We start from the raw sequence: 22,938 nt of genomic DNA, 5'->3' as shown, positions 1-22,938 counted from the left end.
AGAGAATTATGGGAGTACATAGAGAATCAACAAAATACGGCAAATAAAATCCAACAGAAAATAAAAGTGATTATCTGACCAAATTGAGCTTATCCCAATAATTCAAGGGTGGTTTCATATTAGAAAATCTATACATAAAATTAGCCACATTAATAGGTTAAAGGTAAAACTATATGATAATCTTAGAGGTAGAAAACACACTTGATAAAATTTAACACACATTCATGATAAAACCTCTTAGCAGTTTAGGCAAAGAAGGGGATTTTACCTTGACAAAGAATATTTACCAAAAAACTACAGAAAAGATCCTTTTTTTCTTTCTTAAGTTTATTTTTATTATTTTTATTTTATTAAACATTTTTTGAAACAGAGTACACCCTGTCACCCAGGCTAGAGTACAGTGGTGCCATCGTGACTAATTGCAGCCTCCACCTCCAGGGCTCAAATGATTCTCCCACCTCAGCCTCCTGAATACCTGGGACCACAGGTGCGTGCTTCCATGCCTGGCTGATTTTTAAAATTTTTTGTAGAGACAGGGTCTCACTTTGTTGCCCAGGCTGGTCTTGAACTCCTGGGCTCAAGTGATTGTCTCACCTTGGCCTCCTAAAGTGTTGGGATTATAGGTGTGAGCCACCATTCCTGGCCTTCTTAAATTTTTAGAAGAAAGCAATATAATGTATTCATGTACCCAATGTCCAGTTTCAACAATTTCTAACTCATGGGCAATCTTACATTGTTTTTTAATTTTTTAGTGTGATAAAATATATACAGCATAAGGCTGGGCACAGCAGCTCATGGCTGTAATCGCAGCACTTTGGGAGGCCAAGGTGGGGCAATCACTTGACCCCAGAAGTTTGAGACTGCCCTGGGCAACATAGTGAGACCCCATCTCTACCAAAACACACACACAACACACTCTCATATACGTATACATACCCACACACAGTCACACACTTATATACATATATACACACACACAAAGCATAAAATTTGTCATTATGATGCCTCTTTTTTTTTTATTTATTTTTTAAGAAACAGAGGTCTCTCTCTGTGTTGCCAAGGCTGGCCTCAAACCCCAGGGCTCAAGCTATCCTCCCACTTTAGTGAGCCACCACACCCAGCAATATTTGTCCTTTATGTGTCTGGCTTATTTCACTTAGAATAGTGTTTTAAGGTTTCATTCATATTGTAGCATGTATCAGAACTTCATTCCTTTTTGCAGCTGAATAATATTCCATTGGAGATACACACACACACACACACACACACACACATACACACACACACACACACACACACACACACACACACACACACACACACGCCCCCAAACCCACACCCACATTTTATAAAAATCCACTTATCTGTGATGGCTGTTTGAGTCATTTTCATCTTTTGGATATAGTGAATAATGCTGCTGTGAACATTCACATGCAAGCATCTGTTTGAGTCACTGTTTTCACATCTTTTGGGTATCTACTTAAGCAAAGAATTGCTGGGTCATATGGTAATTTTATGTTTAGCTTTTTGAAGAACCACCAAACTTTTCCATAGCAGCTGCAACATTTTATACTCCCACCAGTGATGTATGAGGGCTCCAGTTTCTTCACATCTTCACCAACACTTGTTATTTTCCTTTTCTTTAATAATTATAACCATACCTAGTAGGTGTGAAGTGGCTTTGATTGGCATTTCTCTAATGATGACTAATGTTACTGAGCATCTTTTCATGTGCCTCCAGGCCATTTGTACATCAGTGGAGAGATGTCTATTCAAGATTATTGCCCATTTTAAAATTAGGTTGTTTGTCTTTCTGTTGTAGGAGTTGTTTCTATATTCTGGATATTAAACCCTTATCAGATGTGTGATTTGCAAATATTTTATTTCATTCCCTTGTCTTTTCATTCTCTTGATCGCATCTTTTGCACAAAAAATTTTAAAATATTTTAATGAAGTTCAATTTATTTTTCTTTTACCACCTGTGATTTTAGTGTAATATTTAAGAAATCATTGCCAAATCCAAGGTCATGAAGGTTTTGCCCATGTTTTCTTCTAAGAACTGTATAGTTTTAACTTTTTTTTTTTTAGATGGGAGTCTTGCTGTGTTGCCCATGCTGGAGTGCAGTGGCTCAATCTCAGCTCACTGCAAACTCCACCCCCAGGGTTCAAGCGATTCTTGTGCTTCAGCCTCCTGAGTAGCTGGGACTAAAGGTGCCCGCCACCATGCCTGGCTAATTTTTATATTTTTAGTAGAGACGGGGTTTTGCCGTGTTGGCCAGGCTGGTTTCGAACTCCTGGCCTCAGGTGATCTGCCTGCCTCAGCCTCCCAAAATGCTGGGATTACAGGTGTGAGCCACCGCACCCTGCCAGTTTTAGCCTTTTAAATTTCGTCTTTTAAAAATCCCTTTTTAGTCAATAACACTTTCGTAAAAATCAGTTGACTACAGAGATGTGAGGGTTTAATTCTGGTCTCACAATTCTATTCCATTGGTCTATATGTTTATCCTTACATCATTTCCACACTTTTGATTACTCTAGCCTTATGGTAAGTTTTGAAATTGGACTTGTGAATTCTCCAGCTTTGTTCTTTTTTTCCCCTCAACTTTGCTGTTTTTTGTTTTTGTTTTTTTAAGAGATGGGATCTTGCTCTGTCACTCAGACTAAAGTGCAATGGCGCTGTCATAGCCCACTGCAGGCTTGAGTTCCTAGCCTCAAGCAGTCCTCCTGCCTCAGCCTCCCAAGTAGCTGGGATTACAGGCATGAATCACTGTGCCCAGCAGTTTTGTTCTCCTGCTTCAAGATTGTTTTGGGTATTCAGAGTCCCTTGAAACTCCATGTGAATTTTAGGATGGGTTTTTCCATTTCTGCAAAAAATCCAGTGGAATTTTGAAAGGGATTGCATTGCATCTGCATATTGCTTTGGGTAATACTATCATTTTAGCAATATCATATCTTTGAATCATGAACCTAAAATGTGTTTTTATTTATTTGTGTGTGTGTACAGAAAAATTGGAATGGAGATCTTCTTTTATTTCTTTAGCAGCGTTTTGTAGTTTTCAGTGTAAAGTCTTTTGCTTCATTGGCAAAATTTATTCCTAAGTGTTCTTTTTGATACTGTTTTAAATGGAATTGCTTTCTTAGTTTCCTTTTTGGATCATTCATCTCTGGGATATAGAAATACAACTGATTTTTGTGTGTTGGTTTTATGTCCTGCAACTTTACTGAATTTATTAGCTCTAACAGGTTTTATTTTGCTAGATTTGTGAAGGTTTTCTATGTATAAGATCATATCATTGGCTGGGCATAGTGGCTTATGCCTGTAATCCCAGAGCTTTGGGAGGCTGAGGTGGGTGGATCGCCTGAGGTCAGGAGTTTGAGACCAGCCTGGCCAACAAGGTGAAACCCCGTCTCTACTAAAAATACAAAAACTTAGCTGTGTGTGGTGATGTGTGCCTGTAATCCCAGCTACTTGGGAGGCTGAGGCATGAGAATCGCTTGAACCCAGGAGGCAGAGGTTGCAGTGAGCGTAGATCACGCTCCGGTACTCTAGCCTGGGCAACAAGAGCGAAACTCCATCTCAAAAAACAAAACAAAACAAAACAAAAAACCATATACACATATATATACGTATATATACATATATACGTATATATATGTATATACACATATATATGTATATATACATATGTATATGTATATATCATCTGCACATAGAATAGTTTTACATCTTCCTTTCCAATATGGATGCCTTTTATTCTTTTCTTGCCTAATTGCCCTGGCTAGAACTTATAGTATTATGTTGAATAGAAGTGGTAAAAGTGGGTGGCCGGGCGCGGTGGCTCACGCCTGTAATCCCAGCACTTTGGAAGTCCAATGTGGGCAGATCACGAGGTCAGGAGATTGAGACCATCCTGGCTAACACAGTGAAACCCTGTCTCTACTAAAAATACAAAAAAAATTAGCCGGGTGTGGTGGTGGGCACCTGTAGTCCCAGCTATTCAGGAGGCTGAGGCAGGAGAATGGCGTGAACCCGGAAGGCAGAGCTTGCAGTGAACCGAGATCGCGCCACTGCACTCCAGCCTGGGCAACAGAGCGAGACTCCATCTCAAAATAAATAAATAAATAAATAAAAGAAGTGGTGAAAGGAGGGTATCTTTGTCGTGTTCTTGGTCTTTGGGGAAAAGCTTTCAGTCTTTCACCATTAAATATGATGCTAGCTGTGGGTTTTTCATATATGCCTTTTATTATGTTGAGGATGTTCTTTTCTATTCCTGGTTTATTGGGTATTTTTTATTATGAAAGGGTATTGGATTTTGTCAATTGCTTTTTCAGTATCCATTGAAATGATCATATGGTTTTTTTCCTTCATTCTGTTAATGTGATGTATTACATTGATTGCGTTTCATATGTTGAGCCACTCTTGTATTCCTGGGATAAAACACCACTTGATCATGTTGTATAATTCTCTCAATATGCTGCTGAATTTTGGCTTGCTAGTATTTTGTTCAGGATTTTTTGCATGTTTATTATAAGAGATATTGGTCTGGAGTTTTCTTATAGTGTCTCTGTCTTGCTTTGGTTTCAGGGTAATGCTGACTTCATAGAATGAATTAGGAAGTGTTTCCCTTCTCTTCAGTTTTTGTGAAGAGTTTGAGAAGGATTGGTGTACTGCTACCCTTCTTAACAGGCACCTTGCTGGCCAGTAAGTGCCTGTTAAGCTCCTACCTTTTTGAAGCTTTGGCTTTGAAGTTGGGCCAGGTGAACTTTTCCATACTTTTTTGTCTTGACACTTCCATCTTGGCCACCTGTTTGGACAGCCAGCCATTCTGATTATGCAGACTGGAAACTGCCCTGACAGGGTCAGGTTGCTACGTTGGACTTTAAGACTGCGGCTTTTTCCATGTGTTCTCTGTTTCCTTCGGCTGATGAGTGTATGGTCTGATTTTGGGTTTGCTGAACAAGAACAAGGCCTCTGAGCCATCCAAGAGATCACAACAAGTCAGGTGATACGGGAGTAGGTTCTGTGCTGAAAATAATGTATTTTAAAGTGTTTTCTTAGATACTTAACATTTCAGAGTGAAAGATTCCATTGAGCACAGTTTTCCATAATTCTAAGTTCACATATGATCATAGAGGTGGCCACACACACTTCTTTCCAAAGTAGTAATTTACATATGTGTGCCATTAGGTTCTGCTGCTTCCACTTCCACTCAACAATTTTTTATGCACCTGCTTTTAAAGATAGGGGTCTCGCTATTGCCCAACGTGGAGTGCGGTGCTGTGATCATAGCTCACTGCAGCCCTGAACTCCTGGGCTCAAGCCATCCTCCCACCTCAGCCTCCTGAGTAGTTGCGACCATAGGTGCATCACCATGCCCTGCTAATGAAAAAAAAATTTTTTTTTTTTTTTTTTTGGTAGAGACAGAGTCTTACTTTGCTGCCCAGGCTGATCTTGAACTCCTAGCTTCAAGTCATCCTCCTACCTAGGCCTCCCAAAGTGCTGGGATTACAGGTGTGAACCATTGTGCCTGGCCAGCATCTGTTTTTATGTATTACTACAGTCCATATTTTTGCCTATTTTAATGGCAGTGTTATTTTCCATTGTAGTCTTCCAGATGGTTCTTTTTAGATTATTGATTTTATTAAATCAATGGCTATTTTTTGAGTGCCAGGCAAAGTGCTGGGCAATGAAGAGACAGCAGTGTGTTATACAGACAATTGTCCCTCCCCCTGTGGAGCTCCCAGTCAGATGGATTCTCGTTATAGGCCTATGAAATAGAGCTTCACTGACACCTAAAACAGCCCTGGAGAGGATGAGAGGTTGTGCAGTCCCTAGCTCTGGTTCCTATTGCTGCCTTCTAAAATGCGGGGGGGAGTCTTGGCAGGACAGTGTCAGTTCTGCTTGTAACTGTGCTCTCAGCAAAGCACAGGATGGAAACCCTGTGACCATGGCAGAGATGGCTCTGAAGTGGAGCTGCCACAGCAGGGAGAACTGCTGTTTCCTAGGCAATACTCTGCTTAATATTTTTAGCATGTGGTCATGACAGAACTAAATGTGGTTTCTGATCCCAAATTGGTAATAAATGTAGCCATATTTAGAGTCAGAAACAATGCATTTAAAATCCTCTGCTCCTTAATTGTCCTGCCAAGTGCTGAGTTTAGGTTTCTTTGTTTCTTGGCTACCTACCCGGCTTCCTACCATCCCTTGTAGAAGGTGCCCGGATTTTCTCTGGGCGTTAGGTGGGATTGTGAAAGCCATGAGTTATGGCTCCCTGAGCTGTGTTGAGAGGCATCTGATTTTTGTGTTTCTGCCCACATATGTAAATGTGTACATTTTAAAATTCATCTCCCTTTCAAGTTTTTAAGGATCTGGTATTATAAATAGTCTTGGGCTCTCAGGCATGTTAAAAATAAAATGTTTCAGTTGCTGACTTACCTGGAAGACATAGTTGATACCAACATGGTAGTAGCAAGTCCTGTGCTTGGTGACCCATCCTCATATTGTTGCTAAGTGTTTCTGTAAGTAAATGCTATTTTCTTGGGGCTCCCCAATTAGTTTAAGGAGTACCCTAATTATTGCCTAGCTCATTATTACAAAGTTGTAATTAGTGTCTTTTTTTTTTTTTTTTTTTTTTTTTTTTTTTTGAGACAGAGTCTTGCTCTGTCTCCCAGGCTGGAGGGCAGTGGCTCGATCTCGGCTCACTGCAACCTCTGCTTCCCAGGCTCAAGCAATTCTCTTGCCTCAGGCTCCCGAGTAGCTGGGATTACAGGCAACCACCACCACACCCGGCTAATTTTTGTATTTTTAGTAGAGACGGGGTTTCACTGTGTTGGCCAGGCTGGTCTTGAACTTCTGACCTCAAGTGATCCACCTGCCTCCGCCTCCCAAAGTTCTGGGATTACAGGCATGAGCCACTGCACCCAGCCTCAACTAATTTTTGTATTTTTTAGTAGAGATGAGGTTTCACCATGTTGGCCAGGCTGATCTTGAACTCCTGACCTCATATGATCCACCTGCCTCGGCCTCCCAAAATGCTGGGATTACAGGTGTGAGCCACTGCACCTGGCCTTTTCTTTTTAATAATTATGCTGTCTGAGACTAAGATGTGGAAGGCCACATTATCCACTGAATGTGAACAGGACATCATCCACCTGAGGCAAGTGACAATATCTTTTGTATATTCTGTTCCATAGTATGGTGCCCAGTGTGCTCAAGGAACTGACATTAATGCTGAAATTATCTTTGTGTGGTATTTGCTTTTAGAGTGTGAATGCTGAATGCTTGCAATTGAAATGGCAAACAAATTGTACTTACCAGTTAGCAGATAGTTCCTTTAGAGTTATGGACTGGAAATCATACCTTCTTCCCAATTTTAGCCCCTTTAAGAGGCCCTGATGTTTTCTGGAAGCTTAGAGACAGCAGGGGAAAGGAAACATGAATTCTGATCTCTCCTCCCCTCGAACCCTGACTGTGGTATCTGGATGACTGTGGTGTGAAAGTCCCTGGTGTTCTTTGGGAGCAGGCTATAGAGAAAGCCCATCGTGCGTACTGTCAGGAGATCCAGTTACTGTTTTAAAAGGGGAGGGAGGAAAAGCCCTGGGACCCTTACTCCCTGGATGCTAGCTGCATCTGTCTACAGTGGTCCAGCAGTCTAGGTCAGCTGCATTTGCCCTGGCTGTTCCTACTCTCCCTGACTCCCCCTTAGAGGTAGGAGAGTGGCAGCAGGAATTTGGAGACGGGCCTGAGTCATCAGGAAGCGGGACTCTGAAGTGTCTGATGTCAGTCAGCTGGCACTGATGCAGAGCCAGCCAGCATCGCTTAAAGGTTTCAATGGAAATGTGTCTGTAACCACCCAGAGTATAGTCCAGGTGTGTGGGCCGACTTGTGGCTCAGGGAAGTTAGTCTCCAAAGAGGGGCTTGGTTGTCAGAACAGAAGACAGTTCTGTATGGGGGTGAAGCCCTCGCTGCTTTTGCTTATCCTGTTCTTTGCTCAGAATTTTCTCTAATAATAGTAGTGAGAGCTACAAGCTTTATGAGCCCTCATTTTGTGTCAGACACTGTGCTATATGCTCTATGTCATCTCATTTAATACAGACAGTCATACTAAATAGTTACTATCAAGTCCCCTTATAGATGAAGGGGTTGAAACTTGTAGAGGTTAAGCATCTGGCCCAAAGTCACACAGCTAGTAGGGGAGACTTGGCTCAAAATCCAGAGTCTGCATTCTTCCTATTACACTGGAGTGGGTTGGAAGGGAATGGAGCTTCTGGTAACCTTGGTTGTTATCAGACATGGGCTGATCACTCCCGGTACCTCAGGCAGGGTCAAGGATCAGGTATAAGGAGTAGGTCCCCTTGTCTGTATCTTGCTAGGAGCTTACAGTCTAGGACCTACTGGAAAGTACAGACTAGGACCTGAGTATTCCTCTGATTCATCTGGTCAACTGCTGGTATGCTTAGGCAAGCCCCATTCACCAAAGAAGACTCTGTCTTTGTCTGCCATGTGGAAATACTTCTGTCTTGTGTATTTTCTGCATGGAGGGGTGAGGTGTCAAGTTCTTACCCGACAGTTGGGTGTGTGTATATACATGGTGTGTGTGGTTGTGGTTTGTGTGTGTGTGTGTATATATGTGTGTGTGTGCCTGGCACTGGGCTCCATGAAGGGGAGCAGGGATGCTTTTGCTTCATGTATAGCTAGGAAGCTTGAGTGATAGGAGTTTAAGGGATCAAGTCACAAAGGAAGCCTGGCTGCAATCTGAGTCAAGGAATTTCTTCTTCTGGAAAGCCTGTGCCTATGCCTTGGCTGGTTTGTGCCAAGGGCATTTAGTAATCAAGGTGCCTGTGTGTGGTATGTGTGTGTGTGCGTGTGTGTGTGGTGTGTGTTTGTGTGTGGTGCAGAAACTAGAACATGGTAGAGGTGGGTCTTTCCACAAGAGGGCCCCAGTAGGCTCATTTAAAAATTTCTGTCCTTTCTACATATGGCTAGCCAGTTTTCCCAGCACCCATTCATAGGTGGGAATTGAACAATGAGAACACATGGACACAGGAAGGGGAACATCACACACCGGGGCCTGTTGTGGGGTGGGGGGAGGGGGGAGGGATAGCATTAGGAGATATACCTAATGCTAAAAGACGAGTTAATGGGTGCAGCACACCAACATGGCACATGTATACATATGTAACAAACCTGCATGTTATGCACATGTACCCTAAAACTTAAAGTATAATAATAATAAAATTAAAAAAAAAATTTCTGTCCTGACACAAAATGTGCCTTTTTATTTATACTGTTGCAGAACAAATAAAATGATGAGTCCAGTTTCTGTGGCTGATTTCACAGACCCCTTGAGAGACAGCACGGCTGTGGAAAGAGCATGGCTTTTGGGGCCAAACTGGCTTTGAATTCTGACTCTACTGCTCTGTGGCTGCATGAACTCTGGCATGTTACTTAACCTCTCTGAATTTTGGTCCCCTCATGGGTAAAATGAGCAGCATATTGGAACCACCTCAGAGGGTTGTCGTGAAGAGGAAATGAACTTAATACTTTGCTCGCAACATGGAAAGTTCTCTATAAATGTTGACTATAATTATTATTTGACAGAATTAATTTTCCTCTGGGATGCCCAGATAATATATTTGAATACTGGGGGAAGGGGTGGCACTGCGGTATTTCTGTCTCTCTGCCATGGCTATTGCTACAGTTATTATTACAGTTCCAGAAAGTGTAAGGACTAAAGCCTCCGGGTAGTCTGAGGCATGGCTGAGAGCCCAGAGAAGGTAGGATTGTGTCTGATGGGAATTTCTTCTTAGAAATTTTACCTCCCTGCCCCCTCCTTCTGCTGGAGTGACTGATGCCCATCATTGTCCTGAGGTCATGTGTGTCGTGGGGTAGCTCTTCATCAATCGTAGGAACTTATGTATGGCATTGAAGAATCCCTCTGTTGCACCCATGGAGGAATTTTTTTTTCTTTTCTCATTAAGACTTCAGTGAAATGTTGAAAAATCACATTTAGAAATGTGGCCTCAAATCTTCAAAATTTAGTGGACCCATTGAGCCTTTTGGAGTGGCCTACCCTTGTGCCTCTATGTCTTCATATGTGGACACTCTTTTGAAGGGCCCTCTGACTGCCTCATTGCCAAATCCAGTGACTGATCTCCTGACATTGTTGCCTACAACTGGATTTTCTCATGATTCTCCACTCTCATGATTCTGCACTAATCGTGTGGCTGCTCCTCTGATTTCCTTGCTTGCTCCCTTTTCCTAACCTGCAGCCATGAGTTGAAGACTATGCTTGGCCCACGGTCCTTTTCTCTCTAAGGTTTCTCCTTAGAAAGATAGTCGCTCTGCTCCTGTTGCTTTGATGATCACCTCTGTGCTGATAGCACTGAAACTCTTGCCCTGCCTTAGCCCTGTCTACCTCTTCGTCTTCAACAGGTATGAGGTTGCCACAGCCTTCCCAGATCCATTGATAAGTTTCACGCCTAATGGCATTGAATTCCAATTGTTCTCTATGTAGGTATTGAGTGCCTGCCATGTCTTCTGGGTATTTAGCAGTCCAAATAAAGATTGAGCCTTAAGCTCACTTCTAGCATTCAGATTCTTTGAAAGCTGTGGCCAAGTAGGACAGATCTGGAGAGGGCCAGGCTAGGCTTGTTATTGAGTCACTCTGCTTGTCATGTCATTTCTTTTTTTTCTAATTTTGAGACGGAGCCTCACTCTGCCACCCAGGCTAGAGTGCAGAGGCATGATCTCGGCTCACTGCAACCTCCGCTTCCTAGGTTCAAGAGATTCTCCTGCCTCAGCCTCCCGAGTAGCTGGGATTACAGGCGTGCACCATGACACCCGGCTAATTTTTTTGTATTTTCAGCAGAGATGGGATTTCCCCATGTTGGCCAGGCTGGTCTCGAGCTCCTGACCTCAAGTGATCTGCCTGCCTCGGCCTCCCAAAGTGCTGGGGTTACGGGTGTGAGCCACCATGCCTGATCGTGTCATGTGATTTCTTTTCATTGGATGCACTAACTTTTGTCTCTGTGATTGCAGTTTTTTTTTTTTTTTTTCTAGTTTGTTTAGCTCCCTTCTTGAAGATCTGTATTCTTCTCTACTGGAGTGGGAATGGAGTAGGTCATGTTCCACCTCTGGGAGTACAGAGAAAGGGCTAGGAATGCCCCTCACTGCCCTTCCCATTTCATCCCATCCCATGTTGCCTTCCCTCCAGGTGTCTATTCCCAGCTGGGCCTGTGGAGCCCTTCTTGGCTCCCTGTGCCCTCTGGCAGGGCTAACATCTGTACTGCCACTGTTCTCCCTTGCAGGCTGCACAGTGGATTTTGTAGCTCTCTGTAGCTCTTTGTAGCTCTCTGGTTAGGCAGAGGCTTGGATTCATTATGAACCCTCTACCCTCCAACAGCCTCCTCTAATAACCTTTTTTCTTGGGTGCCTTGGGTTTGTTGAGAGCAGTCACTCTTTGCTTGTCCCTAGGCATGACTTCAAAACATAGGGGAGATATTATCCCCATTGTACAAATGGCCACTGGCTCAGGGATGTTCCAGTCCAGCCACCTTTCCAGTTGGGGGCTGGACTAGTTAGAAGCTACATTTGTTTTGCTTTTCAAAGACTTTCCATGTAATTGCTGTCTACCTCTTGACTTTCTGTTTAGTATTGTCTCGGGGGAAAAGCTTGTTTGCCTGACTACTACAAACTTGTTTTTCTTGTCCTTCAAATTATTCTTTAAAATTCCATTTCTTTTCTTAAGCCTTTGCACATTGTTCTCCCTTGTCAGGGGCGTCCTTTCAGCGTCCTCTTTGCATTGTTTCTTCAGCTTCATATTTGTCTGCTTAAATTAGGTAGTGCACTTCTGTTTGTGTAGAGGTGAGTGACTGTATGTGCGCATATGAGTTTGTGCAGCCCATAAATAGTAATGAATGTGTGTCTGTGGAAGAGCTCATCCTCTAACCTTCAGTTTGTAAAGCAGGTGATTGTCTTACAGCTGTTTCTGCAGCTGGCCGTTCTGCATGTTGGTGGCTTGGCTCTCTGGATGCCAATATGCTAGGAAGAGCACTGAGTGGGCTGGGTCTGCCTTGGGGCTCAGCAGAAAACTGCCTCGGGTGTCTCCGTTTTCAGCCAGGAGGGTCATCCTTTAACATTTATTTGCTTTACCTCATGGGAGTAGCTACCCAACAAAAGGCTTTGGTCCTCATTTGAGGCATGGGTCAGCTGGAGAGTGTGTGGATCTAACAGGGAGCAGGAGCTTTGGAGAGTAGTTGTCTGGCCTGGCCCTGATGGGCTGCAGGTCCAGGGCAGCAGTCATCATTTCCATTCCAGTGATGGAGTGGGCTGGGCACCGAGGCTCAGGACTGTAATCCCAACACTTTGGGAGGCTGACATGGATGGATCAGTTGAGCCCAGAAGTTCGAGACCAGCCTGGGCAACATGGTGAAACCCCATCTCTACAAAAATAATAAATTTAAAAAGGCCAGGTATGGTGGCACACCATATCTGCTACTCGGTAGTAGTCCCGGCTACTCAGGAGGCTGAGATGGGAGGATTGCTTGAGCTTGGGAAGCAGAGGTTGCAGTGAGCTGAGATTGTGTCATTGCACTCCAGCCTGGGTGACAGAGTGAGGCCCTGTCTCAGAAAACAAACAAAACAACTAATAAAAAAATGGAGTGATGATTAGATGCTAGGTGCTGTACCAAGTACTTCCTATTCATTGCTTTAATCCTCGCTACTAACCTTTGAAGTAGAAATTCTTAATATACCTATTTTATAGGTGAAGAAACTGAGGCCTAGTGAAGTTGTGTCCAAGATCACATAGCTAGGAAGTGGCAGAGCCAAGAATTGGCCTTAGGTCTGTCTGACTCCAAGTCCATGTGTTATACTACCCAGTGTTTTTGTTTCTTTTGTCTCTTTGCTTCAGTTTCTTCCTTATAAAATGGAAGTAGGAATTCTTGCCCTTTCACTTTTCCCAGGAGATTCGGGAAAACAAATACATGAACATACAGTGTAGGTTAATAACATGAGCATTTTATAAGATGGAATTCCAAGGGCTCCATGGCAGGCTACTGAGTTGGCTTTGCTTGCCCAGGACACTTAGAACCTTTTCCAGTTCTTTCTGTGCTCTGGTCCTGAAACTCAGCTACTGCCCATGGGTCCTGCCAGGTGTGTCAGAAGCTGCCAGAGATCCAGCAATACTGCTCCCTCTCCCTTTTTTGGCTTCTTGCCATCCTCATCCCATTCTTTTGTTTTCCATTCTGGAGAAAAGACATTAAGAAGAGACGCCTTGTTTACACAGGGCCCAATCCCCACCCCCAGTCTTGTCTGAATTGTGTGGAAGACATGAGGCACTGAGAGAGGTGGGGGCTGAGTGGCCTTCTCCCACCTGCTCCCCAAACATCTGCTCTGGGCTGCAGTAAACTGGCAATACAGATTGGTGCGTGCATCCAACCTCTATTTAAGCAGAGGTACAGCCTACAAATGGATACTTTTGATAGAAAAATGGGCATCTCAAGTACCTTATTATCTCTTCTGTCCCAAAGCCCAAGGATACTTAAGGAAAGAGTTACTGGTGAGACACTGAAATAGTTTCCCCTTTCCTGGACGGAGTGATGGTATTTTATGTCAGAAGAGGGACATAAACGTAAAGATGTATGTCTGTCCTCCATTGAAAACCAAGGATGATGATAAGGATTTTTTTTTTTTGCAGGATATGCAGGGGCCATTGATCAGGCGAACCCAGAGTTTATGGGTGGCAAGTGGTTTGGGAATGGCACTATCATCAGGCCAGGCGTGCCAAACTGTGCCTCAATGGGATGCCATGACTTTGGCTTTACTTATGCCAGGGACCGCAGCTGGCTTTTGCCACTGCTGCTGCCTCTGTCCCTGCTTGTGATGGTGGGCCATCCTGGCAAAGCATAGCTGTGTGCCACTTCCCTTTCCCTTCTCCCTCAGCTTTAGCATAAAGCCCAGGGCAAACTATGCCTGCCACTTCTTGAGTAAGGACCAAGACCAGGTGACGTGGCTGCAGGCCAGGCCTTAAAAGGACGGAGAACACTGTTTTCCATGCCTGCATGCTGCAGAGTTTGTACTTGCTCTTGCTCTCTGAATGCCCCTGTGAAGCCTGAGAAACTATCTCACACCTTTCTCCCAGCCTCACCTACGTCTCTCCTCAGTCCTCTCAATCTCCCCATCCCTCTCCCACTGCCCACCTCAGCTCCATGTTCTTGTCCTCTCTTTCTCTCTCCCTGTTTTGTGGAAAAATATATGGAGGCAATAACTGGGTCAGCTGTGCAGTCCATGTGGAATTATTGAGGGAAGATGAAGGATCCACTTGTGAATCCATCTCTCATCCTTAGTATTGGCAGAAAATGTTTCTGACAGTGTTAGCGTGTGTGCAGGAGACAGAGACGGCTGGGAGCCCTGTGGGAGCTGCCGTTTCTCTCACCCTCCACTCCTCTTCCCACTCCAAGGAGTGGGGGAAGCTGCTGTGTGTGCATCAGCTGCCCCTGACCTCTTCTTCCTCAGTCCCTTCTGGGCCTCCCCCTTCTGCTCATTTGTCTCCTTTGCCCTTGACTATTTCCTTCTCATTTAGCTCTTCCTCCTCTTCTTTTTCCCCAGCACCAGTTTCGTTGTTGATCCCTAGCTGTAAGAAGGAAGCTCATAACTGTGTGTCTGTATGTGTGTGTCTGTGTGTGTGTGTGTCTGTGTGTGTATACACATGAGTATCTCATGGAAGGGGAGGGACATCTGTGGCTTTGGGTTAATCTTTGTTTTATTGTATGTTGTCCTGATAATGCTGTGAGTCCCCCACTTCTATTCTTTATTCTTTTTTTTCCCCACAGCCAAGGCTGCAGCGTTAACAAAAGTTTAGAGCAGTATAGGCAGCTCTAGGGTTGTGCCCTCTCAGGAACCGTCTCCCTAGCCTCCCTAGCCTTCTCCCTCCTGATGCGGTGACCCTTTGCCCTTGTTCATCCTCACCCAGCCTGGCCCCTCTCCTGCTCACACCCAGGGATGGCCAGTCACCTATCCAGAGCCTAGTGTGGTGCTGTGAACTCAATCCCTGTCTTTCAGTGTGATTGGTGCCCCAGGGAGCCAGGTTGCTGGGGGAAGCTCTCGTGGCACTCAGCCGTTCCATTTTGTCGGCAAAAAAAGAGGAGGGGAACTGGCAGAAAGCTAAGGCTTTTGCTGCTGGGTGAGTGTAGCAGCTATTTTTAGTACCTGAGCCTTTGCTTTTCCATTTGGCTGTGCTTTTTTAGCACAGTGGCGGTCCAGCAGGGCTGTTTTCCTTCATGGCTGCAGATGTCCTTAGGGAAAGTTTCTTTCGGCCCCTGAGAAGATGTGGGCAGGGCAGAGGGGTAATGACTTCTGAGAGTGGGTTCAGGCACGCTTTGGGTCCCACTGCAATCACTCCACAGGTCCAATTTCTTAAGGTGAAGCAGGGAGGAATGTGGCAGGAGTGGGATAGAGAAAAGGTAAACACCACATTCTTCAGAGGTGCTGCCCTGTAATTAACTCACTTAAGCCTCAATTGAGTAAACTGCCTAATGAGGTATACTGGGGCTGAGGGATAAATATTAAAACCTCTTATAAGGGTCTGGGCTAATACTGACACATCCTGAATTTTCCTAAGGTTTTCTGGTTTGTTTTGCTTGTTTTATTTTGTTTTTCTTTCTGCCTTTCTTTCCTAGATCATTTGCTAATTTGGATTAAGTTTTCTTGACTTCTATCCTAGTTTACTAGAATATTTTCACTATTCCAAATAGACACTCTTCACCTATTAAGGAGTAACTCTCCATTTCCCCTTTTCCTTAACCCGGTAACTGCTTTTCTACTTTCTATCTAAATGAATTTGTCTGTTCTAAATATTTCATATAATTAGAATCATACCATATCTGAGCTTTTGTGTCTGACTTATTTCACTTGGGATAATGTTTTCAAGCTTCCATGTTGCAGCATGTATCAGAATTTCATTCCTTTTACAGCTGAATAATATTCCGTTGTATGTATACACCACATTTTGAAAATCCATCTTTTGATGGCACTTGGATTGTTTCCACCTTTTGGGTATTGTGAATAATGCTGCAGTGAACATTGATGTACATATATCTGTTTGAGTCCCTGTTTTCAATTCTTTGGGGGATATGCCTAGGAGTGGAATTGCTGGGACATATGTTAATTCTATAGTTAGCTTTCTGAGGAGCCACCAAGCTATTCCCAAGTGGCTGCACTCTTTTATATCTACACCAGCAATGTACGAGGGTTCTAGTTAATCCACATCTTCACCAACACTTGTTATTTTACTTAAAAAAAAAATTACAGCCATCATTGTGGGTGTGAAGTGGTGTATCATTGTGGTTTTGATTTGCATTTCCCTCATGGTTAATGATGTTGAGAACCTTTTCATGTCCCTATTGGCCGTTTGTATATCTTCTTTGGAGAAATGTTTATTCAAGTCCTTTGCCCATTTTAATTTTTTTTACTTTTTTTTTAGTGACAGAATCTCACTCTGTTGCCCAGGCCGGAGCACAGTGGCATTGTCATAGCTCACTGAGGTCTCAAACTCCTGGGCTTAAGAGATCTTCTCACCTGAGCCTCCTAAGTAGCTGGGACTGTAGGTGCACACCACCACACCTGGCTAATTTTTAAAATTTTTAATTTGTTTTTTTAGAGAAGAGGTCTATGAGCTATGTTGCTCAGGCTATTCTTGAACTCCTGCCTTTGCCCATTTTTAAATTGGGATACTGGTCTTTTTATTGTTGAGATTTAGGAATTCTCAACATGTTCTGGACAATATACCTGTAACAGAGATGTGATTTACAAATATTTTCTCCCATTCTGTCTTTTCACTATTTGATAATATCCTTTGAGACCCAAAAGCTTTTTAATTTTGATGAAATCCAATTTATCTATTTTTCTTTTGTTGCCCATGCTTTTGGTGTCATATTTAAGAAACCGATGCCAAATCCAAGGTCGTTAAGATTACATCTATGTTTCCTTCTAAGTTGTATGCTTTTAGCTCTTAAATGTAGGTCTTTGATTCATTTCTAGTTAGTTTTTATAAATGATATAGGGTAAGGGTCCAACTGTATGTACTCTTCTTCTTCTTATTATTATTTTTGAGACGGAGTCTCGCTCTGTCGCCCAGGCTGGAACGCAGTGGCGTGATCTCGGCTCACTGCAAGCTCCGCCTCCCGGGTTCATGCCATTCTCTGGCTTCAGTCTCCTGAGTAGCTGGGACTACAGGCGCCCACCACAATGCTCGGCTAATTTTTTGTATTTTTAGTAGAGATGGGGTTTCACTGCGTTAACCAGGATGATCTCGATCTCCTGACCTTGTGATCTGCCCACCTCAGCTGGGATTACAGGCGTGAGCCACCACACCTGGCCCCAGCTTCACTCTTACACATGTGGATATCCACTTGTCCCAGTACCATTTGTTAAAGAGACTGTCCTTTCTCCATTGAATGGTCTTGGCACCATTGTCAAAAATTGGCCATATATGAGATTATTTCTGGACTCTCAATTTTATTTCATTGGTCTGTCTCTCCATCCTTATGCCAGTATCACCCTTTGATTACTGTAGCTTTGTAGTAAGTTTTGAAATCAGGAAGAGTGAGTCCTCTAACTTTTTTCTTTTACTTTCTTAGATGGGTACTCACTCTGTCGCCCAGGTTGTAGTGCAGTGGTGTGATCTCAGCTCACTGCAACCTTTGCCTCCCAGGCTCACGTGATCCTCCCACCTCAGCCTCCTGGGTAGCTGGGACTACAGGCATGTGCCACCACACCCAGCAAATTTTTGTATTTTTGGTAGAGATGGGGTTTTGCCATGTTGCCCAGGCTGGTCTTGAACTCCTGAGCTCAGGCACTCCACCCATTGGCCTCCCAAAGTGCTGGGATTATAGGTGTGAGCCACCAAACCCAGCCCTTTCTTCATTTTTAAGATTGTTTTGGCTATTCTGGGTCCCCTGAAATTTCATATGAGTTTTAGGATGAGTTTCTCCTTTGGGATTTTAACAGAGATTGCTCTGAATCTGTATGTTGCTTTGGGTAGTATTGTTGTTAACAGTATGAAGTCTCTAATTCATGAACATGGGATGTCCTTCCATCCTTATATCCTTTAAATTTTCTTTTTGGAGGGATGGGGTCTCACTCTGTCACCCAGGCTGGAGTGCAGTGGTGCAGTCATGGGTCACTACAGCCTCAACCTCTGGGGCTCAAGTGGTCTTCCTGCCTCAGCCTCCCACGTAGCTGGGACTACAGGCTCACATCACCATGCCTAGCTAATTTTTTTGTTTTTTAAATATTTTGTGGAGACAGGGTCTCACTGTGTTGTGCAGGCTGGTCTTGAACTTGTGGCCTCAAGTGATCCTCCCACCTTTGCCTGTCCTTTTAATAGCTACTGGGGCTTGTACTTTGATTTGACTGTTTGAAATGTGATGTGAGAGGTTTTGTGACTTGGGAATATCGAACTTTGCTGTCTTAGAGGATATTGATGCCATCTGTCTTCAGGTAGGATAATGGGTGTGTTTTAGAAGTGGGTGGTTACAAAGGCTTATGTGGATTTGTGCCCATGTTTGTTCACATGCAGATCAGTTGGTTAGTTTCCCTCTCTCCTTATCATAGTCAAGACCACCTGCCACAACCTGATAACCAGTTCTAATGAAGAAGGAAGGGACCAGGGCTGTGATAGCTCATGCAGGATTCCCGATCGACTGTATGGTTCTAGCCAGGGCATATCTCTTGTTGGATGGCTGGACCCACCATGGGAGATGGAGGCTTCAGAATTATCTAGAAGTGGTAGAAGACTCATTATACCTCTATGCAGGAAATGTCTGACATGTGAGCCAGTGATGACATGGGAATCACAGTGCGGGGGAACCAAGCACTAGCTTTTCATTGACCTTCTGTTGTCTATGCTTGCACCTGCAGGTCCCTGACTACCCCTCCCCAGAGCCTGCCTTCATCTAGGATGGCTCCTCTGGGCATGCTGCTTGGGCTGCTGATGGCCGCCTGCTTCCCCTTCTGCCTCAGTCATCAGAACCTGGTAAATATCTTTATTGCAAATGGGAGGGATCCTTGATGAAGTCTTGAGAAGGCCTTCCTGTCACCAGGGCTGCTGTGGGAGTAGGGTGGGCTTTTATGTTTCTTTCTTATGTGAGTGTGGCTGGCAGTGGATCATGGAGTAGGTAGACTTCTTCCTCCCCATCCCTGTGTCTTCTGGCCTCTGTTTAAAGATTATGACAGTTTCCCTTTGGGGAAAAGATGATGATGATGATAAATTCATAATTATAATCTTCCATGTACCAAACCTTGTAGTGAGTGCTTTATATGTATTCTCATTTAATCCTCCCAACAACTCTATGAAGTAGGCAGCTACAGTTTTTATTCTCCTTTTGAGGAGAAGACTAAGACTCAGAGACATTAAGTAACTTGGCCAAAATCACACAGCCAGTTTATGAGAGCTATGAATGTCAGGATTCTGCCCAAAAGCTGAGTGCCTGTGTGATGGGCATCAGTTCCAAGTAAGACTCTTTTTCTTCCTCTACTCCTCTCTCCCTTGTACTTTCTCAGTTCATCTCCATCTCTGTATCCTCCTTCCTTTTGTCTGTAGCTCCCTGTTCTTTCTGGGCCACACTTCATTAACCTAGAGCTTACTGCTCAGGGCTTCTGCCATTGCCACTGGCAGGAGGAGAATGCCCAAAAAGGCCCTGAGCTTGGCCTGGCTGCAGCACACTAGGGTTCCTGGCCCTGTTTACTCGGCTTGTCCTGGCAACAGCCTGCCCTTGACCAGCTCCTAATGCCCTCCCTCTCCTCTCCCTTGATAAGCTCCCACTGTCAGTTATTTGACAGTTTCACCCTCCCCTGGCCACCTTCCCCAACCCCCAGGGCTCCCACTAAATGTTGGATAAAGCGCTGGAAGCTCTGGAGCGGGAGGTCCTTGAAGTGCAAATGACAATTGTGATGAATTTAATAACAATCCAGCTTAGCTGTGGTTCACCTCTGGCTCATGGCAAGTTTCCACCTTCTCTCTGAAATCATTTTTTTCCTCTCTGCCTTTCCCCCCACTTTGTGGAGCAGGAGAAAACATACAGTTAGGAGTCACGAGTCCTTTTGAGTTTTTAATGCCCTCTGAGATCCTGTTGGTGCTGTTTATTTGCCTCTTCTTCAAGGACAGTAAGAATGGGATCCCAGGGGCCCCTGAGAATGGGACTGGCTACAGCGTGAGGTTGGGGCTGTCTCTGGCATGGGTTGGTGGTGGAATGGCCCAGAAAAGAGCCTTGAGGGACCAGGGCTGTGTCCCCTCCCCAACTTGTAGCTCATGAGGATGCCGTGCTCCCCATCGTGAGCTTTAGCAGATGCACAATTAACAAAGGCATGCTGATGAATTTACTTAAGGACCGAGTTAGGAAGTCCCTTTTGGATAATAGTCCAACCAAATAGATGAGCTTTCAGAGCATAATTATTCTGGCCCATTTATATTAGCTCTATTGAGTCTAGTCTCAGAAAAATGTTAATACTGACTTTCATCAACAGAAGCTGCTTTTATCCTTATGTCTGTTCCTAAGCTGTATCCATTTGTCATAATCTTTCATCATGTGCTAAGCACAAGTAGGAGTTGAAGCATCTTTTCTCTCATACCATAAAAATTGCTGCCCTGATGTCATTTAAAATCTAAATTATGCAGCCAGCCACCTTCACAACAGTGAAAATGGGGTGGAGGTGGTTATGATCCTTTCTTCAGAGCCTGGAGTCCAGGTAAGTGCTCCTGATGACCTGGAATTGTCCTCCCCAAAGGCATTGGGGCAGGTTAATGCCCACCCAGGAAAGGCCGGCTGTGTGTATCAGAGTATGATCTGGAGCCAGCTTTCCTTCCTGGCTCCTGCTGTGGTACTTCCCCGGGATGCCACATTTCAAGAGGCATGTAGATGCTGAAGGACTGTGGTTGTGTGTTACTGGCCTTGAAAAAGGTGGTAAACAATGAGGCGGGTACAGTAGTGGAGCCTTGTGGAAGGAGCACAGGCCCTTCATAAGATCCCTTTTGCCTCCCACTTTGGCAATTTGACCCTTTCTGAGCTGTGTTTCCTAATCTGTAAAACAAGGTTGGTGCCTCCCTGTTAAGGTTTTAGTGTAGATTAAATATGATTATATATAAAGCACCTGCCATTGAAACTGGCACAATATGGCCAATAAATGGTTAATGAATGTCTGCTGTTGTTTTTTAGTATGGGGCTGCTGCTTCTATGGTTTAATTTGGGCTGTGTCAGGCAGGCTTCTGTCCCAAAATGTTGCCCTGGCAGTCTGTCTCTGTTACAGTGTCTGTCAACCCACCATTAGAGATTCATTCATTCTCTTGGATCTTGAAGGCTTTGGTTTTTAAGAATCTCTTATTCGGATACAAGCGCAAGGAAGTGTGACATGGTAAGCTGTTGTCAGCTAACACCTTAGCTAGGATTTCTTGCCAGTCACTTGAGAGGAAATTGGTATTTGGAATGATGGTGATAGGGAGAAGAGAGCACTGATGATCCAGCGTGGAAGGCAGCCCTGAGGAGCCAGCTGGAAGGCACCAGAGCACGGGGTTTACTTCACGGATGACCAAGGGCTGGCCTGCCTCTCTCTCTCTCCTGTTCAGGACACTGCCTAGGCAGAGTGAGGCTAGTTGTGCTTGTTCTTTCACTGGGACTGTGGTTTCTTACCTGGCCCATGGAAGTCTTTGCCGAGGAAAGGCATGTGCTGGTAGATATGCTAAGGTGATCTCAGTATCCCAGCGTCATTCCCTCAGCTCTCAGGGCACAACTTATTAGGACATCTGACCAAGAAAGAATCATAGCAGTGAGTCAAAACTTGTGTATGGGCTTTGGAGCCAGGCAGGTCTGGACTTCAATCTCTGCTCTGCTTTTCTGAAAAGTGTGATTTTGAAAAGCCCCATATCTGTCGTCCTATGGGACTAATATGATGTGCTTCACAGATGACACTTGGATGAATTGAGGAATGGAAGGCGTCTTGCCCCGGTGCCTGACATATGATCAGGGCTTAATAAATGGTAGCTGCTGTTATCATTACAACCTCATCCTCTTGATGCTGCTTTTTCTCCAACCCTTTTCTGGAACTCTGCTTTTGAGCTCACTGTCCAGCCTGTGGTTTGTTCATATCACTGAACCTCTCTCAATGCTTCTGAGCCCTTGGCCTTTGAGGATAGCTAGGTGTATTTTGGGCAAAGCATCTAAAGCTCTTATAGCCAGGTCTCGTGAACAGGGTGAGCATAGATAGGGGAGAACCAATTTTATGTCAATCTCCACTAAAAACTGAGGTGTACTTTAAAATGTACTTTTAAATGTACAGATTTTGTGTTTGTGTCTTAAAATCTGGTTCAAAGATGATACCAAGAGGAGGTGCAAAAACCATTTTGAACAGTGACAGGATTGTTGCAAAAGAGTCTGGCCTCCTTAGGACTTGAAGCATGTAGCTCGGTGGTTCATCAGTCTCATTCTAACCCTCCTTCTTGAATCCACTCTATTAATCTTGTTAATGAAATCTAGAAAAAGAGGCTTTCCCAACCCTTAGTAGTTAAAATGAACATCAGCCTACCTGGATTTTGAAGGGCTTCCTGTGCTACCTTCTTATCACCATCTCCCTTGCCCCTTTCTGCTTCTCTTGATGAGAATTGGGCTGCTTGCTTACAGCCTGCCAGAAATTACCCGGCTAATAGGTAAACTGAAACAAGGATTGAGGCTGGGCGTGGTGGCTCATGCCTGTAATCCCAGCACTTTGGGAGGCAGAGGAGGGAGGATTGCTTAAGTCCAGGAGTTCAAGACCAGCCTGGGAAACATAGGGAGACCTTGTCTCCACTAAAAATTAAAAGAAAAAAAAAAGGTTGCAAATTGATGCTTAGATATTTTGGTTTGGCCCTCTTAGTGTTCTAAAAATAAGAACATTTCACATAAAAA

The 22,938-nt window shown here is 44.1% G+C and overlaps 1 protein-coding gene across 6 annotated transcripts in view; it reads left to right on the top strand.

The window, feature by feature from the left end:
• Positions 1-22,938, top strand: part of SIL1 (SIL1 nucleotide exchange factor) — a 326,909-nt gene that overhangs the window by 137,894 nt on the left and 166,077 nt on the right. For all 6 annotated transcript variants that reach the window (XM_054556611.2, XM_054556609.2, XM_024247395.3 and 3 more), the window contains one exon: positions 18,923-19,037. In XM_054556611.2, coding sequence (XP_054412586.1) covers positions 18,963-19,037 — 75 coding nt within the window. In that variant the 5' untranslated portion in view covers positions 18,923-18,962. The remainder of the gene's footprint in view (positions 1-18,922; positions 19,038-22,938) is intronic.

The sequence above is a fragment of the Pongo abelii genome, chromosome 4 (genome assembly GCF_028885655.2).
Source record: "Pongo abelii isolate AG06213 chromosome 4, NHGRI_mPonAbe1-v2.0_pri, whole genome shotgun sequence".
Classification (NCBI taxonomy): domain Eukaryota; kingdom Metazoa; phylum Chordata; class Mammalia; order Primates; family Hominidae; genus Pongo; species Pongo abelii.
Note: the sequence above shows the minus strand (reverse complement) of the source record. Positions and strands in the feature narration are given on the sequence as shown.